This window comes from Falco cherrug, chromosome 2, assembly GCF_023634085.1.
Source record: "Falco cherrug isolate bFalChe1 chromosome 2, bFalChe1.pri, whole genome shotgun sequence".
Classification (NCBI taxonomy): Eukaryota; Metazoa; Chordata; class Aves; order Falconiformes; family Falconidae; genus Falco; species Falco cherrug.
In genome coordinates, this window is record NC_073698.1 from 54,769,666 (window position 1) to 54,790,771 (window position 21,106).

General features: G+C 41.5%; 1 protein-coding gene across 1 annotated transcript in view; it reads left to right on the forward strand.

Moving 5' to 3' along the window:
• The first annotated feature begins 524 nt into the window (after positions 1–524).
• Positions 525–21,106, forward strand: part of GPC6 (glypican 6) — a 773,218-nt gene continuing 752,636 nt past the window's right edge. Inside the window, exon 1 of the mRNA XM_055702939.1 lies at positions 525–869. Coding sequence (XP_055558914.1) covers positions 539–869 — 331 coding nt within the window. The 5' untranslated portion in view covers positions 525–538. The remainder of the gene's footprint in view (positions 870–21,106) is intronic.

Sequence of the window (21,106 nt, forward strand, 5' to 3'; positions counted from 1 at the left end):
CACGTTTCTGTGAGTGTGTGTGTGTGTGTGTGCGCGCGCGTGTGTCTCTCTCCCTCGCTGTGTCTGTCTCCAGAATTTCTCCCTGCCTGGCTCAGGAGGCTGCTCCAGCGCTGCGCGGAGCAGAGGTTTCCCCGGATCCCGTAAATACAGGCACACGCATCCAGTGCACCACACGCATGCACACGCAGACACACACACAGGCACACAGCCACGCACAGAGCCGCTGTCCAGTCCATCCCCACGCCGGCTGCTTTTCCCACCACCTCCAGCCTCGCAGAGGCGGCAGGCACAGCTCATCGCGCTGCCGCTGGCCCGGGACTCCGCTCGCAGCAACGCGCCCGCGGTTTCAGTCTTCACAACCTACAGCTAGATTTTTATCTCTTTTTTCCTTTTTATTTTCTTTCCCCTTTCCCTTTCCACTCCCCCCCTCCTTTTTTTTTTTTTTTTTTTTTTTTTTTTGGCGGGGCTGCGAGAGCGCTTTGCATTTGGAGGAGCTGGGGGGCCAAGGCTGCCGCTCTCCTGCCCCCGCCGTGCGCGCATGTGTGTGTGTGCGCGCCCATCTCCCCCCCGCCTCTCAAAAGTTTGCCTCGGCGGCCGGGGGGCTCCCGTGCCGCCGCCCCCGCAGCCGGGGGGTGCGGCGGCGCGGCGGCGCGGCGGCGGCGCGGGACTTGCGCGCCGCGCCATGCCGGCGGCGCAGGGGGCTGCGCGGCGCTGCGCCCTGCCGGGGCTGCTGCTGCCGCTGCTCCTGCTGCTGCTGGCGTCCGAGGCCGCGGGGGCTGAGGGCAAGGCGCGGAGCTGCGGCGAGGTGCGGCAGGCGTACAGCGCCAAGGGCTTCAGCCTGGCCAGCGTACCCTACCAGGAGATCGCAGGTAGGGGCCGGGCGGCGCGGGGGGGGGCGGCGGCGCGGGGCGGGGGGCGGCAGCGCGCACTCCCCGCGGAAGCGGGGCCGTGAATCGCCGCGTTGTCTGCGCGGCGCGGAGCGGCTCTGCCGGCCCCGGTGGCACCCGGTGGCTTCCCGGCGGGGCGCGCGTGGGCGCATAAATGATAAATAAACGTAAAAACTAAAGGGGGGATTAAGGGGGGGGGGGGGAGTAACGGGGAAAAAGAGGGGGGCGCGGGCGAGGCTCAGCCGCGGCTGTGTTCGCCGGCAGAAACTTCTTGAGAGTTGCAACCGGGCTGCGAGAGGCAGCAAGCGGTTCCGCAGTGGCTGCCGCCCCCGCTGCCGCCGGGTGCGGGGGAGATAACTTTGCCCTCTGCCAGCGGGGACGGGGCGTAAGGGAGGCGGAGGAGGAGGAGGAGGAAGGCAGCCCGGCTGCCCTCCCGGACGCCGCCACCGCCGCGGCCCCGGGAGCGACGCGCCCCTGGGAAGGGGCCAGCGCAGCCGCGCACCCCCGGCCGGGCAGCTCGCCCCTTGTGGGCGCAGCCGGGCGGCTGCGCTGCAGCCCGAGTCGAGCAGAGGCATCGGCTGCTGGGGAGAGACCCCCCCCCCGCCGCCCCAACACCTCCGCCGCTCGAGACCCCAGCAGCCTGTGACTTAGCTCTTCCTTCTGCTGAAACATGCCTACAACAGGTTATATCTCATCTGCCTAGGAAGGTGTTGGGGTTGTTTTTTGTTGTAGTTATATTTTCCTGCTTTTCCCTTCAATGTTATCCCTGTTGCATCTTTGGGACTGACTGAATAAAAATATGTCCGGGGCAGATAATCCTTTAGCAGTCGGAGAGCACGACAGAAAGAGAGAAATGAAGGGGAAGGCATGAGCTCGGGCTGCTTAAATTGGGCTGCTTGAGCCCTCAAGGAAGATTTCTGCTTTGCCATTGGCACTTTGCTGTTAGGTGCTGCAGTTTGTAGAGTGAATTAGGTTTGCTTGCTTCCTTTTTAAAGTTGGAAGCAGTAGATTTATCTTCCTTGAGGTGAAATAAAGCAACAGTTTTTCACTGTGCAGTATTTAGCACTTTACAAGAGGAATGATAAATGTGGAAAATGTCAGGACAGCGAGGATGCTGTTCACAAAAATACGGGGAAGGTTCTTCCACGTTGCCAGTGCAGAGCAGACCAGACCTCTGCATAGCCACCTTGGTTCCTTCTGACACAGGTCTCGCCCGTGGCAGAAGAGTAAAGGACCTGTGGGTGTAACTGTTCCTCCACAGGCACCATTGTCCCTCAGGCTCACTGATTCTCTGGTCTTTCAGTGCTCTTTTTTTTAAAAAAAAAAAAAAAAAAAAAAAAAAAAAGATCTTCAGGTTGCTCAGCAGTTACATCAAATCATGGAATCTCTCCTATGAGCCACAGATCCTTTGAATATGCAGTCATGCTTTCCCTTTGCCCACTGTTACTCCATCTCTGAGACAGAGTGGTGGGATATGCCCTGTCCCATTTAAAAAAAATAAAAATCCTGTGAATTTCAGACTTCTAGTAACTTTTGATAAACACTTGTTGCTTTCAGCTCACAGAGAAGTTATGTTGTCTCATTTGTTTTCTGGATGTACAGTGCAAAGTTGCTGGTGCAATTTGTAGGTAATCCCAGCATTTGCAAGTTTCTGCTAACATGTATCAGCACAGAAGGACTCCTAGTAGTTAAATATTTAACAGTAGTTCAGTCCAAAATTACTCTTCAGTTTCCTGCTAAGCTTTTAAAGTATAATATAATCTACTTTTATGGTTAAGAAGTATATGGTTTATGCACGTATGTGTTATTTTTTCTGAGCTTCTATTAAAAGTTGTGGGGTTTTTTTTGTGTGGTTTATATGTCTTGTTGCTAGTTGGTGTATCAACTTTTGAGCAGTTCTGTGTGTAGCTATTCAAGTTACTCTGTTGTTGGAAGACTAGAATTGCTTTAAGGTATTTTTCGGAGTATGCTGCTCTTGTACAGTGCTGAGAGGTCGTGTAGTAACTGTTCATGCAGCATGTGCTCTTGTTAAAGTGAAAGCTGTGTATTTGCAACCCGGTGCAATGTTGGAAGTTTAACTAAAGCAATCAGTGTACACGTTTCACAGCATTTTTTTTTTCCTCAGTCTTTTTCCACCATACTGACTTGGTTAAGGAAGCAATTTGTTACTTTTGTGAAAGAAGTCTAGTCTGTCAAATGCCTTATGTTTTAAAGAGTTCAAACAACTTTAATTACAGTTGTATTTCTGAACAAATATTGTGTTTTCAAAAGATTGTGCATCAGTGGCTTGATAATATGATGGAAAATAGTAACACACAGTATGGTTTATGTATTCTGATTTAACAGTAGTCATATGTTTTCATTTGTCATTAGTTTAAAAGCTACTTTCTAGCTAGGACTCTTGAAACTTGATAAACTGAAGAGTCAGTGTGTATGTACTGATGCAAAGCATGTCTGTGCTGATGCAAAGAGCTGAAGAATCCCTTTAGAGAGGCTATAGACACAGAGATACCCCTCTGCTGAATGGAGCTTTTTAGATAACTTCTGTAAAATTATTTGTACTGGCACTCATTTTTGAATGGAGAAGGTAGATGTTAGAGGTTTAAAAAGCCGTAGTTTTTGCACAGTAAGGCAAGCTTTTCCTACGGTATTTTGTGGCACGTGAAATGTGTTGAAGTTGGTGATAAGGTGATTACGGTTGTCTGCTATGCTTTTACAACAATGCTGAATTGTTCAATGTGATTTTATAGATGTTATTTGTAATCAGCCTGCTGTGTCTGATATCTTGTCTGACCACCAAATTGTGGTGCTGTGGCCTACATTGGAGTAAGTATATAAAGCTGATTTCCAACACAGGTTGTCAGAGTAAGTCCTCAGTGAGGGAACTTTGCCTGGGAATGAAAGGAGGAAGAAGATTTGAAGTATACATAATATGCTGCTATGGGCTTGATTCTGTGCATCGGTCACACGCAGGGTGGGTAGCAGTAGCTTGTGGTGTAGCTGGGCTATCCGTGCAAAATCTGCCCTCTCACAGAGCTGCTGTGGTGTGTCCTGCACGTGAGGAGGAGTTGAGCTGTCAGACTCACGCCGCTGTGACCCAGCATTCACAAGCACCGAGTGGAGCTTCTGAGGACTTTCTAGGAAATGTTTTGCTGTAGGAAAATCTGTCACCTGAAAGTCAATACAAAAGAGAAAAATCACAGCACATATCTGTTAGCAATACTTGTGTAACTCCAACCATGATTTCAAAAACTTACAGCATCATAGGGGAAGCCATGAAAATGAAACATCAAAGCTAAAGGTGGAACATGTCCTTGTCTCAGTTTTCTGAGTGAAACTGAATGTCTGGCTGTTTAAAAATAATGAGTGTGTTTGATTTGTGCCTTTCCACTTCCAGGTGATCTAGAGATTTTGAAAGGTGAAGGGTGTGCATTTTTTATGGGTTGTGGTTTTGTTTGGGTTTGTTGCTTTTTTATTTTTTTATTTTTTTGCTAGATACTGAATAATAGTGTATTTAGAGAAAGACTAGAAGTGTCCTGGTAAAGCATCCAACTGTAAAGATTTTTAATTTTAAATACTGCGTGAGAAGTTAGTGAGCTTTGTTCTCCTGTGCAGATGATAAATGGGGTGAGATTCTGGCAACACAGAGACACCATAGTGAAAGTAACTGAAATGAAAGCAGAAGCAAACCCTTCATTTTGAAGGTCAGGAGTCACTTGAAATTGTGCTTTGATGAATGGGCTTCATACTGCCATAATACAGAGGCGTTGACTGAAGAAAGCTAGCAAACATAACACAGTTGCTTGTAGCTCTAAAGTGGTAATAATAATAATAAAAATAAACTCAGCAGTCACTCATGCAATTGAGCTATTAGGCCATGTCAGATGTTCCCAAGGTGCCCTTTTGGAATGTTTTGCTTTCCTGTAAGTAGCTCTAAAATGTAATGATAGGTTGACAGGAGAACAGCAGAAAATCCTCCTAACCGAGGAGTTGTATCAAAGCAGTTGCTAATTAATGCCATCTTCTACTGTTTCTCTGCGGCTGTCACAGAGAGTTGTGTGAAGATAGTGGCTGTAGACCAGGAGGCAAATGGGGATTCACAGGCACTTTTTGTCTTTGTCTTTGGAGTGTAAAAAAAGGAATAGCCTTACTGCAATCAGTAATATAATCAACTCAAATTTGTGAAATCTGAGTTGGGTCATTAGAGATTAATTCACTCCTGACCTCAGTGACAACAATAAAGATGGACATGGAATTTCATGTAAACTTTGTACTTTTCTTGTTTTAGCACTGTTGTAGTGGTATCATCCACATTGTGTATGACTGCTTCTCACCTCTGTGTGTGATTTCAGTAACTGCAGCTTCAGGAGGCTCTCTGGTCACCTCCCCTTATGGCCTCCCTTGTTTTCCTGTTGAGTGAATGGTGTGTGCTAATAAACCAGTATGTGCATTTAGCTAGGAGGAAGTACAGCTTTCCTGAGACCTGGCTTTGCTGTCACTTGTACATACTTACTGGTTTGTATGTGACTGGTGCCATTAGAGGGAACACAACTTAGGGTACGTACATCTAAACCTAAAGGTGCTCTTTGTAAGATGAGGGCCTTTAGAGAAGAAATAGCATGTTTTTAACACTTATAAATGAGTAATTTTTGACTGAGAGTTTTAAATCTCAGCATCTGGAGTTTTCCAGTGTGACTTCCTGAAGGTAGAGTATCTTGGAAAGAGGGACTTCAAAATAGAAAAGGCAATATGCTTTAATAATTAGTGTAATGATGAATTTCAGTGTATTGCACTCAAATAATCTTTTTCTTTCTGTTGTCAGTCTGATTTGTAATCAAAAAAACAAACCTAAAGCTATAAGGTTTTCTATATTCCTAAGTGCTAATGTGTTAAACTTGTTATTTCATCATATGCTATTGTGAAATTCTCCTGAGATTAGGTGGTGTTCAGACACCAGAGAGGTCAAGCACTATGTTAAAAGCTCAGGCCATTCTTTTTATATTACTGCAATAAAGAATATATTCATTTCATTTATATTACCACTTGGCTCTCATAAAAGGTCAGTTTCAGCTGAATGTACAATTACTTGCAAATGGCAAATCTTGTAACAAGTGATCAACAATAAAAGCTTTTCTGGGTAATTTGTCTTTAAAATTACCACCTGCCATTTCTTTTGAATGACTTGAGCATCTTGCAGTATCACTCAGAGATCTTCATGTTATTCCCCACAATACATGTAAGAAAACTATGCATACTAATCTTCCTTTCTGCTTAGTAAAGTAAAAATGCATAATTACATTAAAGTTTCTAGTTGAAATAACAAGCTTGGTGCTTAAAACTCCATTACGGTATCAAAGTATCAGCACTCCCATTACTAGCAAAATGAAATTACATTTTCAGTGAACTATGACTGTATGCTCCCCTTCGTACCTGGTTAATGGGTGCTGCCTCCCTGGGAAGGGAACCTTCATCCCCATGGTTTCAACTGTTCATACTAGCAGGCGTAATTATTTTAGCAGCTTAAATATGTATAAAAGAATTAACACTTCTCTACAAATTTCTAAGAACAGCGTATAAAGCTTGGTGTTTAAAGACAGACTAGTTCTTTTGCTAAAGAGAGAGAATACATTACAAGATGCAAAAGGAATTTAAAATGTGCTGCAGATGGCAGGAAAACATATGCCTGGTAAAATTCTTATCACTTTATTCCTCTGTATGTAAAAACAGTCTGAAACCTACTGAAACTAAGGTTTGCTTTCATCACTGTTGATTGCTCCGGAGCCCCTGCGCGCTTCCAAAAAAATAATCTTCCCTATTAAGAAATTTTTTTAGCTCTCAATACAGGAGGCTGACACAAAGACCACCAGCTCTCTCTGATGAGCTCCTTTCGGTTAACGTGACCTTTTCCTTCCCGCAAAGTGAAGCAGTGGCAGTTTATTCTGTGGAGCGATTGCAAAGCACAGCGGACGCGCAGCGTTTGAAGCAGGTGCTGCGGCAGAGGCGGCGGCGCTCCCGTGGAATGCAAGGGCGGCTGCGATTCGGGCCCTGCCGCCACGCCTGGCGGAGCGAGTCTCCGCCGAGCAGTCAGGGGTTATTAATCACGCTGGAAGGGTCCGTGTCCCGCCAGCCCGCTGTAGAAAGCTGGGTGCCCAGGAGGAGGCTCTACAGCACAGCGCCAGCCCGGTGATGGAGACCCACCGGCTGCCTGGCCTGGCCTTGGTTTTCAGGGCTCAGGACAGGGACTGCTTTCCCTCCGTTACAAAGAAGCAGCAAGGGCTGATGCTTCTCATGCAAACAACAAATTGCTCTCCCGCTCGTCTAGCCTGTGAGGTCTGTCACCTTGCACTTCTAATGGCCTTTTAACTGCATCTCCAGCTGAGCAGCAGATGTAAAGGGTACAGGCATCTCGAGCTGGGTTGTTGTGGTTTTTTGTTTTTTTTTTTTTTCCCTCATCCCAAAAGAAGCATTTCCTACAGGTGCTTGACTAACAATGGAGCCTCGGACCTGCTCACTGACCTGTTGGGTTTAAAATAGCAGGGCAAATCTCCTGAAATAGGTGGAAGTCTTGACTGCTTTTAACAGGTGCCTTGTAGGGCTGTTAATTAAACGAGGCATGCTTACAGAGTAACACAGTCGTATCTGTGCGTGTGCATGTATGTGCGTGCAGGGGTAAAATTGTGGCTTTTACGTAGAGCGAATTCAAAGTCACATTTAAGCACTGAAAGAGCTAGGGAAGCTGCACATTACTGCGATGGGTATTTGCAAACCAGGCTGAAACTTTGTTTTATGGGCCCCATCTGAAAAACACATGTGCAAACACACATGAATGCAAACATATGCACAATAAAAAACTACGCAGGGCTCAGTTCATATATGTCAGGAAGATCAAAAGCTAAGTCAGGCACACTAATCCTACTGTTTGGGGAGTCCAATTAGTTCAAGCCTGATGCTTGACTAAGCAGTAGGTAATATAACCTGCCCTCTAAGTCAAAAGCTAGACCTCTCTGTTGCCAGAAACAGATTCTTTGTCTGTCTCTGTAGCTGTAGCTCTGGCCATGTCTGTGGTGGTAGCCACATGTTTCTCTGGTATTCTTTTGCCACATCCCTCTGACTTGTGTGTTGAGGTTCTAACATACTGGAGACTACAGGGACACACACCTGACTTTTGTCTGAGTTTGTCTTGGAGGGAAGTCAACACACGGGATGAGGCTTTTGCACATTTGGGTATCAGACTGTAATATGGTATAGTGTGAGGACGTACATGGATACTGCTGTGGTTGTGACAATATGGACGTATGTAGAAGTGCTCCAGATCTGGCAAAATACCATCTGTGAATGCCTCGTTACAGTTCTTACGTCATATGTCTGTGATTCGTTTTTGAGTTATGGTATCCCTTATGACTTTGGAGTTTTGCTTCAGGAGCCTATCTATAAGCAGTAATTAATACAGAAAACTAAAATGGCTTTCTTAAACAGAATTCTTTTTTAAGAAGCGGAGCATAACATTAGGGAAAGGATCTTTCCGTGCAGTCATCCTACCAGAAGTCTGACAATGCTAACTGATGGGCACAGCCAGGGTGGCTCCTGTCAGGTCCTGTGTACATTTCTTGTAGGTTCTTTTTAGTTCAACATTGTTTCCTGTTTTCAGGAAATGTTTCTTTTTGAGCTACTCTTATGTAAATTTCATTTTTCTGGTGATATCAAGTACAGAGGTAACATTTTGGATGAAGTGTTGATATTTGTGGTAGCAGCATTTGAACCCAGAACAACCATTTCTCTTGCCCAGTAGACGCTACATTGATTTGTGTTTTGGTTTTCGTTAGTCTTTTGTGAAGGCAGCAGTGTGTGGCTTTAGAGTCCAAATACGCAGCTCTAGGTAGAAGTAGTGAGGCTAGCAAAAACCTGACCCAAAGAACCAGAGAGAGAACAGAGTAGGATGAATTGTTGGAGAAGGGACTGTTACTGGAAGATGCATGAAGCATGAATGGAGTACTTCTATCATTGCTTGAGTCACTTGGCATTCATTGTGTTAGGTATTAAGATCTTTCACTTAGTTAAAGCCCTGTGAGAATGGAAAAAGAGTGGGAGAGTGCTTTCATCCTTTCATACAAGGATTTGGATGAATAGGATGCAAAGGAGGGAGGGAGCAGAGGTGCTCCATTTCTTTATTTTGTTTGTTTGGTGTGTGTTTGTTGGTTTTTTTTAGTGCCCCACTTGGTCTTAGTCTGTACAGTCTGTAGATTTCTCCTTTTCCTCACTGTCGAAGTGGTTAAACATCTCATCTCAAACAGATTGTGGTAACCTGACCGATCACGCTCTGAAATGGAAAAAGTTCTAATCAAGATGTATTGGCATTTCTATTGTTGAATGGTTCCTTCAGAGCTTGTTGCTCTGCTAAGTGGGCAGTTCTCAATAATTCAAGCTCAGTATCTAATTGTCTCATTCCAGAGGGAACAATGCAGCTGGTTCTGTCTCTCATCTTAACTTTACATAACTGTGCTGCATAACCTGAGGAATTGGACTATGACTTTCTGGGTTATACTTCTGTAAAACCTAAAAAAAGTTGTAAAAGGGTTGGCTCCAGACTACTGAAGTATGTTTTCATTTGCACCTCACCCCATTGCATGGCAGTTGGATGTCAGCAAAGCTGTGTGTTCCCTGTTCCTGCCTCTGACTGCTTCCCTTGCATCAGGTGCAGCTGTCTGACATGCTGACTCAACTAGCAAGCTGATCTGATAGCTAACCCACCAAAAAAGGTCTTCAACTTGCTCCCACATACTCTCTTCAGTATGTGCTTGAAGTCATGATGAGAAAGTGGGGCTCACCATTTGATGGTGGCTTTCAGGGACACGGGTTAAATTATCATGAAAGTGCAAGTGGAAGACTGTCCCTCTTCTTCATATGACAGTAAAATGCAATGCAGCAGTAGTACAGTACTTTTACAGTATAATTGAGAAGAAGCTACAAGCAGCTGAGCATTCTTGGCTATTATCCTCACTTTTGCATTTGACTTTCTAACTGCATCACCAAAATCTGACAAATCATACTAGCAAAGTCATCTGTTCTCCAAAACTGGAGGAGCTGAACATCTGCCTGGGTTGAGGCATCATCCGGAGTGCTCCGCTACCTTAGGGAAGCTCTCTGCGTGTTACCATGTTGATGTGTGATAGCTAGTGTGGTCAGTTTAGTGGGTGTCTGCTGATTTTATGGCACATTGAAATTTGGGGTTTATGAGGCAAATGGATCGGATTATTAGACCACAGGTTTATATACTGCTATTTATTGTTGTTTTCATGTTTTAAATCTTTTCTGCACCTGAGTGTACCCATTCCCAACTATATGATACATAGGGATACAGCTTTGACATATAAACTAAAATTGTACTTGAAGTGCTGAAATACAAATCGTTAAAAGCAGTGGCAGGATGCTTCTTTGCATCTTGTAAGTACCCAGTTGTCAGTCAGCAAACTTTAGAAGCAGTTGCAGAATTTTTTAATGTAATAATTTCTGAGTACCCTCATTTTTCAATGTGAGCTCATCCCTAAGAAGCTTAAACAATGCAGTGACAAATCAAAGGCAAGAGTGTATGAGCACGCAATGTCCGGTGGCTAAACCTGATGTGGTTTTGATCTTTTCTCTTAAACTGACAGTATTCCACAGAGAAAGGAGCTGTGAGTGCAAACAGTGACTGCATCTCATTTAGTTACACAAAATTGATTCACAGTAAAAGCACATAATATAAATATTTATTTCTCTGATATTAGCTTTTGGCTTTACAACTTTAACATATAAGATAATACTGCATAAAAGCAATTTAGATTCCTGGGATGAAAATAGCTATATATCATTTTGTCTGTCAGCATTATCTGTGTGGTAGAGAAATACGAAAAATCCCTCTCGATCTGTTTCTGACTCGGATCATATTCTCTTTAACCATTACAGTTTAACAAATTTACAGTATTCTTATCTGGTCCAAACTTTCTGTAGCATGCATGTATTTAAAGCTGTTTCAAACATGTAAAAGAGGATGCCAAAGTAAAAACTTTCTTAATAAAATCTTCTCTCTTATTTTGTGAAGTAGTCTATCCTCTGCTAGCAGTCCAGCTGCAAAAAACATGCAGGGAAGACACATCATGCTAATCAAAATTACAAAATAGGTTTTGTTGGCTCAACAGAGGTTTAGGTGTTTATGAGCAGAAAATCAAAATCTAATTTAAAAATGAAGGTATTTAAAAGGATGGTGCAGGGGAAGTTTATTTATTGAATTGGTGAAAAGCCAGGAGCAATATTCCTTGGCCGCTGCTGTTCCAAGGTGGTCTGCCATGCTGGCTATGGGCTGGCAATGAGCACTGTTAATTGAATACCTGGAACGTAACTAAAATGCATTGATTAAATACAAACACCTGTCTTTGCAATGTAGCATGGCTGATGAAGTGAAAGGGCTCCCAGAAACAGCTTCCTGAAATTGAATGCTGAAATAGTGATTAGCTTGTTCTTAAAGCTGATCTTCAGAAGGCCTGTACTGTTCTTTGAATGAAAACTCCAAAGCCTCTTTCTTCTTTAATTACTGAGACAGCATACTAAAAGCCATATATGAATTGACTGCAATCAGATTGGCTGTAGGGCACGTGTACACGTCTGTTTCTCATTTTTTGAGTTAAAGACCCTCAAACCTGATTTCTGCCTATCTCTATTGAATGCAGTTGATGGCAGGATTTGATTGAGCATTAATTACATTTTTTTTTACAAAAGTAAGTAAAGCTGTAAACAATCAAAATTACAGTTTAATTGTGTGAAGCACTGAAGAAGTACGAAGAAGAGACAGTCCTGTCTGCAAAGAGCAGCCATTTTATATTTATGGTAGCATTTCTTCACGAGGCTTACACAATCGTGATGTCACAGTTACGTACATATTGTTTAAACCTTTTTCTATTAAGTAAACAACAAATGTAAATACGCGGCTTAATTTTTTAATTGTCCTTTTAAAGGACACCAGCTTCATATCCTGCTGAGATTACTACAATAATTGATGGATCCTTTGTGGAAGCATCTTTGTACCTTGTTAATTAGTAATTTAGATCTGAGTTTGCTTTTTAAAGCAGCTCCAGCTGGACACTGTAAATCATTGTCTAGAGCACAGTCTATACTCGGCACAGAACCTGGCCAAGCCACAAACTCTTTGCACCTAGTATACCAAAATCTGGTTGCTGGTGAATACTTGAACACATTAATACAGATCATCGCGCAAGTGGAGCTTTTCCAGATCTGATGAATGGATTTAAATTGCTTTTCTTTCATGATTTGCCCAAGAGACTAATGACTTCTCTTCAACTGAGAAGAATGCACAGAGGTATTATGTCCACAGTGTGTGGACATATGTACATACATTTATATACCTACGAACCTGAACAGCCCCATACATTTAAGAAGTCTGCTGAAATTGTGTCATACCCTGGACAGATTTTTTTCAAGGTATATTATAACACTGTGAATAATTTTTAGATTGTAAGTGAGGTCCAATTTTACTATTTCTATTTGCATAGTTCTTCCTTCCATTGTTAGTTTTTGCTTCTTTGAGTATTCTATAGTAATTTCTATTATTCTGGTGACAGGATGTTTATTGCTGTTATCTTGATGCCTAATGGACCTCTCAAGCTAAATCTACTTTATCAGAAGAGGAAACTGCATAATTTCCCAGTCCTTTTTAGCTCAAACACCAGCAAAAGTCAAACTCAGGATGAAGAAAATTCTATATTCAGTAGCAGGTTCATCTAGATTTTAGTCTGTAATGCTGAACAAATGTGATGCAGATCCATAAACTTCAGCTGGGCTGAAGAATCATACATGTAACTTTGCTATTGATTTATATACTTTTAGGTTATTTTTTGTAGTCCTTTCAACATCATTATTACAGTTATTGTACAGCACAGACAATAAACCTTTCTAGAAAGACTAATGGAGTTGGCAAATTAGGTTCATCATCATTTTAATGGTTGATACATAAGTGCTAATTTTTTTGTTCCATTCTGTGGCTTGCCTGATGTTGGGAGCTGATCAAACTGTTGCATGCAGTGACTGCTCAGATGAGTCATGTGGAAAGGACTGATGTAGAAGAATAAAACTTCTCAAAGTGGTACTTAGAGTTTCTGTATCTTTGTGTTAATTCAGTATAGAGATACAATCTTAATTAGTTTAAATCAGCAAGTATGAGATGAGCTATTTACAATTTTCAACAATAAGCATCTTGGGAAAATGATAATAACAGCTAGCAGCCACATTTTCTGACTAAATAGATATTTGTATTTTCAACCTTCTCATATGAAAGGCAAAACTGTAAAAATTACTAATATTTATTCCACAAATATTTGTCTCATTTTTATTTCACCCTGCTGTGATCTGCAAGTGCTAAACATTTGGACCCCCTTGGAGGAAAGCTACTTGTGAAGTTGTGTTTAGATGTAGCAGGAACTTAGTATTCAAACAAATTTTTGTTGAAGAACCATCTTGGTAGGTTAATTTTACAAGAGAGCTTCATGCAGGCCTTTCAACAGCAAGGACTTAATTTGCAAAGGCAAGCAATATTCAGAATATTTTCTCAGTTACTTATGGAGAACTAATCTTCCTTTTATTTCTAAATCATTCGTTTCTGTTCTGCCCAGAATATTTGATGTTTATGCTACACAGACACATACGTACCTCCTCCACATTTCAAAAGAGCAAAAAATAACAGATAATTCATCTTTTAATATTGTGCATGCTGGAATACTTACTGCTTTCAAACAGAGTTAGGCCATCACTGTATTTACTGATACAGCCCGTTGTTTTTAGACAGCTTCCTGCCTTGCAGGATAAAGTTTTCATATAGGTGCCTAAGGCTACAGGATACAATGCACAAGAAGAGTTAGTCACAGTGAATCTAACCTGGGAGAAAAATCCTGTGAGTGATGCTGATGAGTGAGGGAATTGAGTCCTCATTCCTTGCCTTTTGGGAGAACATCTTCAAGGCCCTTTTTGGAGGGATGCATGCGATCTTCCCTTTAGAAGCAATTCCACTGTGCATAAATACTAGCATGGCTTAATACTACGCCAGAGAGGGTGTTTGTTGTTGTGTCTGTGTGTTAGCACATTGGAGGACACTGTTTTGAAAGAGCTGAACTTCTGTCCAGCTCCAGTCCAAGGAATGCATAATTATTTTTGTGTAAGGTGGCTACTGGAAAACAGACTTGACACCAGCATCCTGGATCTGTAGTCCCTCTGTGAGGTCCTCGAGGGCAGGCGTCACTCAGCTTTCTTCACTGTGGTTCTCCCCAAGAAATAATTATTGCATGCAAAGCAGAAGTATGGTAATAGAAAAGATGGAGACAGGTTGCTAAGATTATTTTTCTTTGCCAAGGACAACCCTGTCTATGATAAACCTATTTAAACATAACATAGCTTCGAAGTAGACTGGCATTGATATTCAGTCTTGAAGCTTTTCTTAATAAAAAAGCTTAACCAACTTTAAAATTGGTCAGCATAGAAGGATTTTTTTTCCTTTTTTTCCCTCTTGAGGAATATTTTTTTTTAAAAAATGATTTTATTCCTGTGCTGATAATGTTATTTAAATTATTACTAATCAAATACTGGATTGCAAGCAGTCAGCAATAATCCAGAAGATGTTTGACAAACGCTTTGGTTTATGGCATAATTTTCCAAGGAATTTGATGTGAAACTCATTGCTTGGGCTGTTAGATCCTAAATTAGACAAAGTAGAATGAATTACGTGTTCCTGTCACCTCGTATTGATTTGTCAGTAGTGGTGGCAAGCCTTTTTTTTCCCCTTTTTATTTTTTTTATTTTTTATTTTTTAAGTACTGTGAAAGAACAAAACACAGTGGAAACAAGCATCTACGCCTTGAAGTGTGAGGTTCTGTAGGGACCAGTTTGGATTAACATGGTTCCCAGTGTAGGTGGCTGCTGGTGCTTTGGCTCGTGGATACCCAGGTAAGACCCAGTCCCTTTTCACAGAATCACAGAATCGCAGAATGGTCGGAGTTGGAAGGGCCCTCTGGAGATAATCTTGTCCAACCCCCTGCTAGAGCAGGGTCACCTAGAGCAGGTTGCACGTCCAGGCAAGTTTCGAATGTCTCCAGAGAAGGAGACTCCACAACCTCTCTGGGCAGCCTGTTCCAGTGCTCTGTTACCCTCAGAGAAAAGAGTTTCCTCATATTCAGAAGGGATTCCTTGTGTTTCAGTTTGTGCCTGTTGCCCCTTGTCCTGGTGCTGGGCACCACCGAAAAGAGCCTGGCCCCATCCTCCTGACAGTCACCCTTAAGATATTTGTATGTGTTGGTAAGATCCCCTCTCAGCCTTCTCCAGGCAAACTGACCCAGCTCTCCCAGCCTTTCTTCATACGAGACATGCTCCATTCCCCTCCTAATCATCTTCGATAGCCTACCACTGGATCCTCTCCAATAGTTCCCTCCCTCCCATGAACTGGGGAACCCAGAACTGGGCACAGTTTCAATATATCAGTTTTGCTCCAAGCAAGAGTAGGGGCTGGGAAGTTCTGTATTGCCTGTTCCCACTGGGCAGGAGCCTCAGAAAGTGATGCTGAGTTAGCGTGACAGCCTACACAGAAATATTTCCACACAGAGAACACACTGCAAGAGAGAGTCTTTTGTGAAAAATCAGTAGGTGTAACTATTGGAAGTTCACATGATTAATATTAAAGATGATTTTTTTGGGTGGGTTATAGTTCTAGAAATGGGTTGATTCTTCCTCAAACGTGCAAAAACCAGACAGCATTCTTGGTAAATGTTCTTATTTTCCTGTTAGTGGGAGTGGGTGGTGGTGATGAGTGGTTCCTCATAGACCCCTCCAAAGGGTTTAATGTTTTGCATCCTATAAAAAGGCTGTTTTAAGAATTATACTATATAAACAAACAAAAAATATTTCATGGAGAGTCATCAGCAGAAATCTTAGTGTCATTTGCTGAAGATGAAGCTGTTCCCCTTCTAAGGTGTTCCACTAAGGTTAAGGTAGAAGAAAGAGGGTCTTAACATCCTGTGGGTTCTGTCTGTTTCCACTAGAAGTTTTATTTGTCTTCTGAGCCTAGATACAAACTCGGCAGTGGGAATAACAGCAGCTTTAAAATTTTCTACTAGGGAAATTGCTTGACTTCAGAAGCACCACAGAAGGTTGCAAAGGTATTGCTGGCCAACAGGCATGAAATAATTTGATATAAAACTGAGTTTTAATTCGCTGTTGGAAACCACCAGGATAATGACTCAGTTTCATAAAAAAAATAGGTTCATTATTTTTTAATTGGGCTGCTTTTCAACGAATCCAGGGGCTGCTCATCAAAATGCAAGAGGTGTTCCAAATATCACAAAGTTTAAGGAAATTAATTTCTGATTAATTTTATATACCTGACATGATGAATCTATCAATTGTACACTGTTGACCTTCACTAGTGAATATTCTTGCATCTTCCAGTGTCTTCTCTTGTGAAAACTAACACAAATATCAATTTAAGCAGTATATAAATATGAACTGAAGTACTTAAAATGAAACTTCAGCAAGACCAGAAACATTTTGGCAGAATTATTTCAGGGAATAGTTAAAATCAGTGAGAACAGCTTTGCTTTGTGATTAACACTGTTATATTATTCATTCAGACATCATATTCATTCAGGATTTATACAGCAATTTTCAGAGGTGCTTTGTAAAAATAAAATGAGAAAAGCAATGAAAGACATAGAACTAATAATACATTTGATGTTCAGAGAAAACAGGTTGCAGGGTGAGCTGGGAGGCCTGGGATACATCTACATTCAGCGTGCTGCAGAACTGGGATGGAGGCAGATGTAGAAACTAAAGCAGCATTTCTCATGCAGTTACATGATACAGCCATGACTGAGGAGGTATATATTTGGTCAGATGCTGATGGGTGGGCTTACAAGGCTTTCTGAGATTGTCTAGGGTTTTTTTTGTTTGGCTGGTTTTGGTTGTTTTTTTTTTTTTTTTTTTTTTTGCTTTTACTTTAAATATGAATTCTCTCCTTATTGCTATCAATCCCAAAAATACAACTGGAATCAAACCTCCCTTACTGAGAATTATGTAGTCATTTGATAGGAGCTTGGTTAATACTAAACTCAAAAATGAACATGACACTTCAGTCAAAGGTATGTGATAATGTGTTCCTGAGTAACTAACAACCGCATCAGTCCTGTGTGATGTCTTTCTGAAAGTTCCTCTCCTTAATCTCTTCCCTTTCTCTTCTTTTGGTCCTTCCCTAAACATCCCATAAGTTTTCAACATCTCCACAGCCCACTTAGCACATCTCAAAAATTTTGGAAGAGTCTGAAAATGCTCTTCCCTCTGCAGCAAACCTATAAGGAATATTTTACTTCTCTAGACAATACCCTGTTTCATATGCACAGCATTCTGGGGAAGGAGTTTCTTTCTTTGACTTATTTTTGGTTTCATACTAGATAGAACAATCTCATCAAGAAGTCATTCTCCTCGGGCAGTCAGGAGTAGCTGACTGTGTCCTCTGGGTTTCACCAACTAGGTTAGTTACTAGAATTCCTCCACCTATGTTGTTTCCTTGGTTCTTCTCAGGAGTTAGCATTTGATTTGTGTTGCCTTTATTATAAAGATAACCTGACAGCAAATATTCAGCATTTTTCTCCATGTCACTTTGTTCCCGGTAACTTAGTCTACTAATGGTTTGTTGGGTTTTGGCCCCCCTGCTCCCCTTTTTCAAATTATCTTAATATTTTGCTTCTGCAACTCCAAACTGTAGTTTTATCTGCCAGTTACTCAAAAGAGGTATCATTAAATGTGGTCTTCTTACATTCGTGATTTAGCCTCCTTACAGTGCATTTTCTGTCAGCATCTTTTGGGAGTACTTTCTTACCTTGTCAGACACACGCCTGGTTTCATCTGTGTTTCAGACATCATGGGGATACGGTCTGTCATTGCAGCTCCTCCTGACTGGTGGGTATGCTACTGGTTTTTACCAAAGCCTGTCAACAAAAAGTCTTTTGGATTTTTGTATGGCCAGGACTTCTTTCTTTGTTCAGAATTTTCTTTCCTGAACTATTTATTTTTGGAGATTTTAATTATTTGCTCAATAGATAAACCAATATGTAAGAAACTTTTTATTCTTGGGGATACAGAGAGGAGTCCCTTCAGTCTGTAGAGAAACAAAGCTTTGAGGAGCAAGAACATGAGGCACACAAATTTGCTTTCGCGGAGCTATGTGAAAGTAGAGGAATCAAAGTCCAGCAATATTTACTGGAACAAAAGAAGCAATAACTAAAGTAATGTTTTGTAATTTTAGTGCATGTGTATTACTAGAGCAGTTTTGCTTAACTTCTGACAGTACCAGAATCTTGTTCACAAGCTCTGATATTACATCTGTAATTAGTTCCTTTTCTATTCTTAGACCGTGACACTTAAATCCAGGGAGTTCCCATCTTTTTTCAAAAGGGATATGAAAACTACTAGCCGTCTCTCCACATTCCTTTCACAGCAGAGGTCCTAGGAGTTACGTGCTGGAATCCTCATGTACCCACAAAAGCTGCAGAGGCAGCCTTTGTGAGCCAGCAGAAGTGGCAGCTCTATGAGGAATACAGGTAGGAGATGACAATGTAGGAGATACAGGTAGGATAAACCCTGGCTGTAACAGGCTTCCCTGGTTCCTCATGTCTGGGTGTCTCTACTCCAGGCACCAGTGCCCTGCAGCCCGCTTGCAAATGATGTGGCACGGCTCATGTAGGGATGTCCCAACTGAACTGCAGCTCAGGAGCCCTAGGCTGGCCAACCTGCCATGCATACATGGGTGTGTTTCTGAACATCATAGAATGTCAGGAATTTAACCTTAAAAATGCTCTTAACCACTCCTGTGCAGAATATATTTTACTTATATTGACTAACAGCACCTCTCGCCTTATGCAGTAGTTTGATTGTGTGTGCAGAATAATGCTGTGCGGAGTAGAAGAGGCTGTTAGAATCGGTCTGAATTCGGATAGGACATGACATCAGATGAAGATGTTAGGAATGAGAGGTTTATTACATTTTTTTCCCCTTGTATTTGAAGGAGGGAGAAGTATTAATAGCAAACAGCAGTACAGATGTATTTTTATTTCTCAATCATCAACACTTTGGGAAGAATGCAGAGGAAGGAGAAAACAAGAGAAAAGCAGTAGCAAGACAGAAGTGGCGGGATATGTTGAACTGGCACTGTCTTTCCCATTCTGCTGTAATCAGAAAAGTCAAAATCCACTTCAGAATGCAGGAATAAAAACTGACAGTCTGCTAGACTGAAGTCTGACATAATTGCTGTGAAAATAAGCTAGCTCCAAGCACAACACTGTTCATCTATCACTTACCATGATGTTGGCTTTTAAGATACAAAGTGTGATACTGTATTTGGGGAGTGGAAAATTAATTTTATCAGCATGACAATTTTTAATGCCATTATTTCATAATTACACCACCATGCTTAGAACAAAGACTTCTAGTATTGCCAGTATCTTTTTTCATCCTGTTGAATAACACTGAAAAGTAATCAGCAAAATGAAATCAAAACGTAAAATCAATATGAAGTTGCCAAAGCTTTAACTGTTTTGTCTTAAACAGACATAAGCTTTGAAAAAAGCTTCATTTAAAAAAATAAAAAAGTGTAAATTCTCTTTTTTTATTACCAAACAGAAAACGTGGAGCTTCTGACCCAAAGGAGACAGTTTCAGAATAATGCATGAAGTAAGCTGTTGCTACCTAAAAGTGTGGAACACCAAAGGCAGGTGCAACCTCAGTGTAGATCAGGACTGTGCGAGCACATAGTCGGTGGCACCAGAGGGCTAACTGATCTGCTTACTGCTACTTTAATCTCCCCTCCTGGCTTGCAGATGGCCAACAGGCATGAACTTTGCTGACATTCTTTTGTGGTTTTAGTAACAGTGATCAAATTCAAATTTTAGGAGAGAAACACCAAAACAGGTTTGTTTTTTTTTTTTTTAGATTGTGTGGGAAAAAATATAATTAGCATGGTAGCATATTTTTATATATATATCAGTATTTATAACCAGAACCCATGTGATGTGAAAAGCATTGCATCAGCAAAATTATTCTTACATTATATTCTGGGGTTAACATTAAATAGTGGTGGTATTCCACACCACCTTGTTTACCTGTGACTGATTTGCCTTTATATCATGATGTAAGAAACACACGATCAAGGTACAGCTATTTTACTAACTGAGGTAGGCAGAGCAGCGTGGAGTTCTGCTTTTTGGCATGATGCTATATATCTGTAGAGCAAGAAGACAAATTATTTAAAAATGAAAAATCCACTTGCTCATTCCTTGCAGAAAATTGGTAGCTATTACTGATGCAGATTTTGGGCACAAATAACACAAATATGCATACCGAACCAGGCACTATGATCGCTGTTGTTTAAAACTATTTCTTACACTAAAATTTGTGAACAGATACTGATAGAAAAAGCTTTACTCCAAACAGAAACAGAGCATGGGAAAAAAAATAAACCACCAACAACAGGAGGGAGAAGTCTGTGAATTGGACTTAGATGATGGTTGTATTTATATTTCTGTATGATGCTAGGGACAAATAAAAGAGGTAGATCCAAAGAGAAATATATTTGGAAGTCCATTGGCGATAGGATCAAAAGGAAAGCTAATGGGAGATAAAGAGGATGGGGCTGGAGAAAAGGCACTCCACAAAACATACAGCAGCACACAGAGGGAAGTGGAGGTGGAGGAAGTGGCATGTGGTACCTTCCCTTCAGATGTGAGGCTTTAATTTGTTTTTACATGTTTTGCACATGAATTCTGTAGAATTGTATTTGCTTTCAAAATCTCATCAGGCACAAGTGCTTGTTGGAGTATTTCTGATGGTATTCCTAGCCCCTGAACTTCTTAGTTGTGATTAGTTCCTTCAACAAATTTTCCATGCAGTTGCTTTGATTCTCATAATTAATCACCCTCACTCAGTCAAGTACTTTTTTCAAAGACTGAAATTGTTAAATATAAATTGTTTGTGATCACATATAGAAAATACAATTTTAAACGTTTTGATTCTTAATATATGTTCCTGCTAAGAAGACACCGTGACTACCTGAAAAAGAACAGAGCTGTGTTCCAGGATACTCTCAATTTAAGGATAGGTTAGGGGTTTTAATACATTCTTAATGTGTGTTGTGGTTTAAC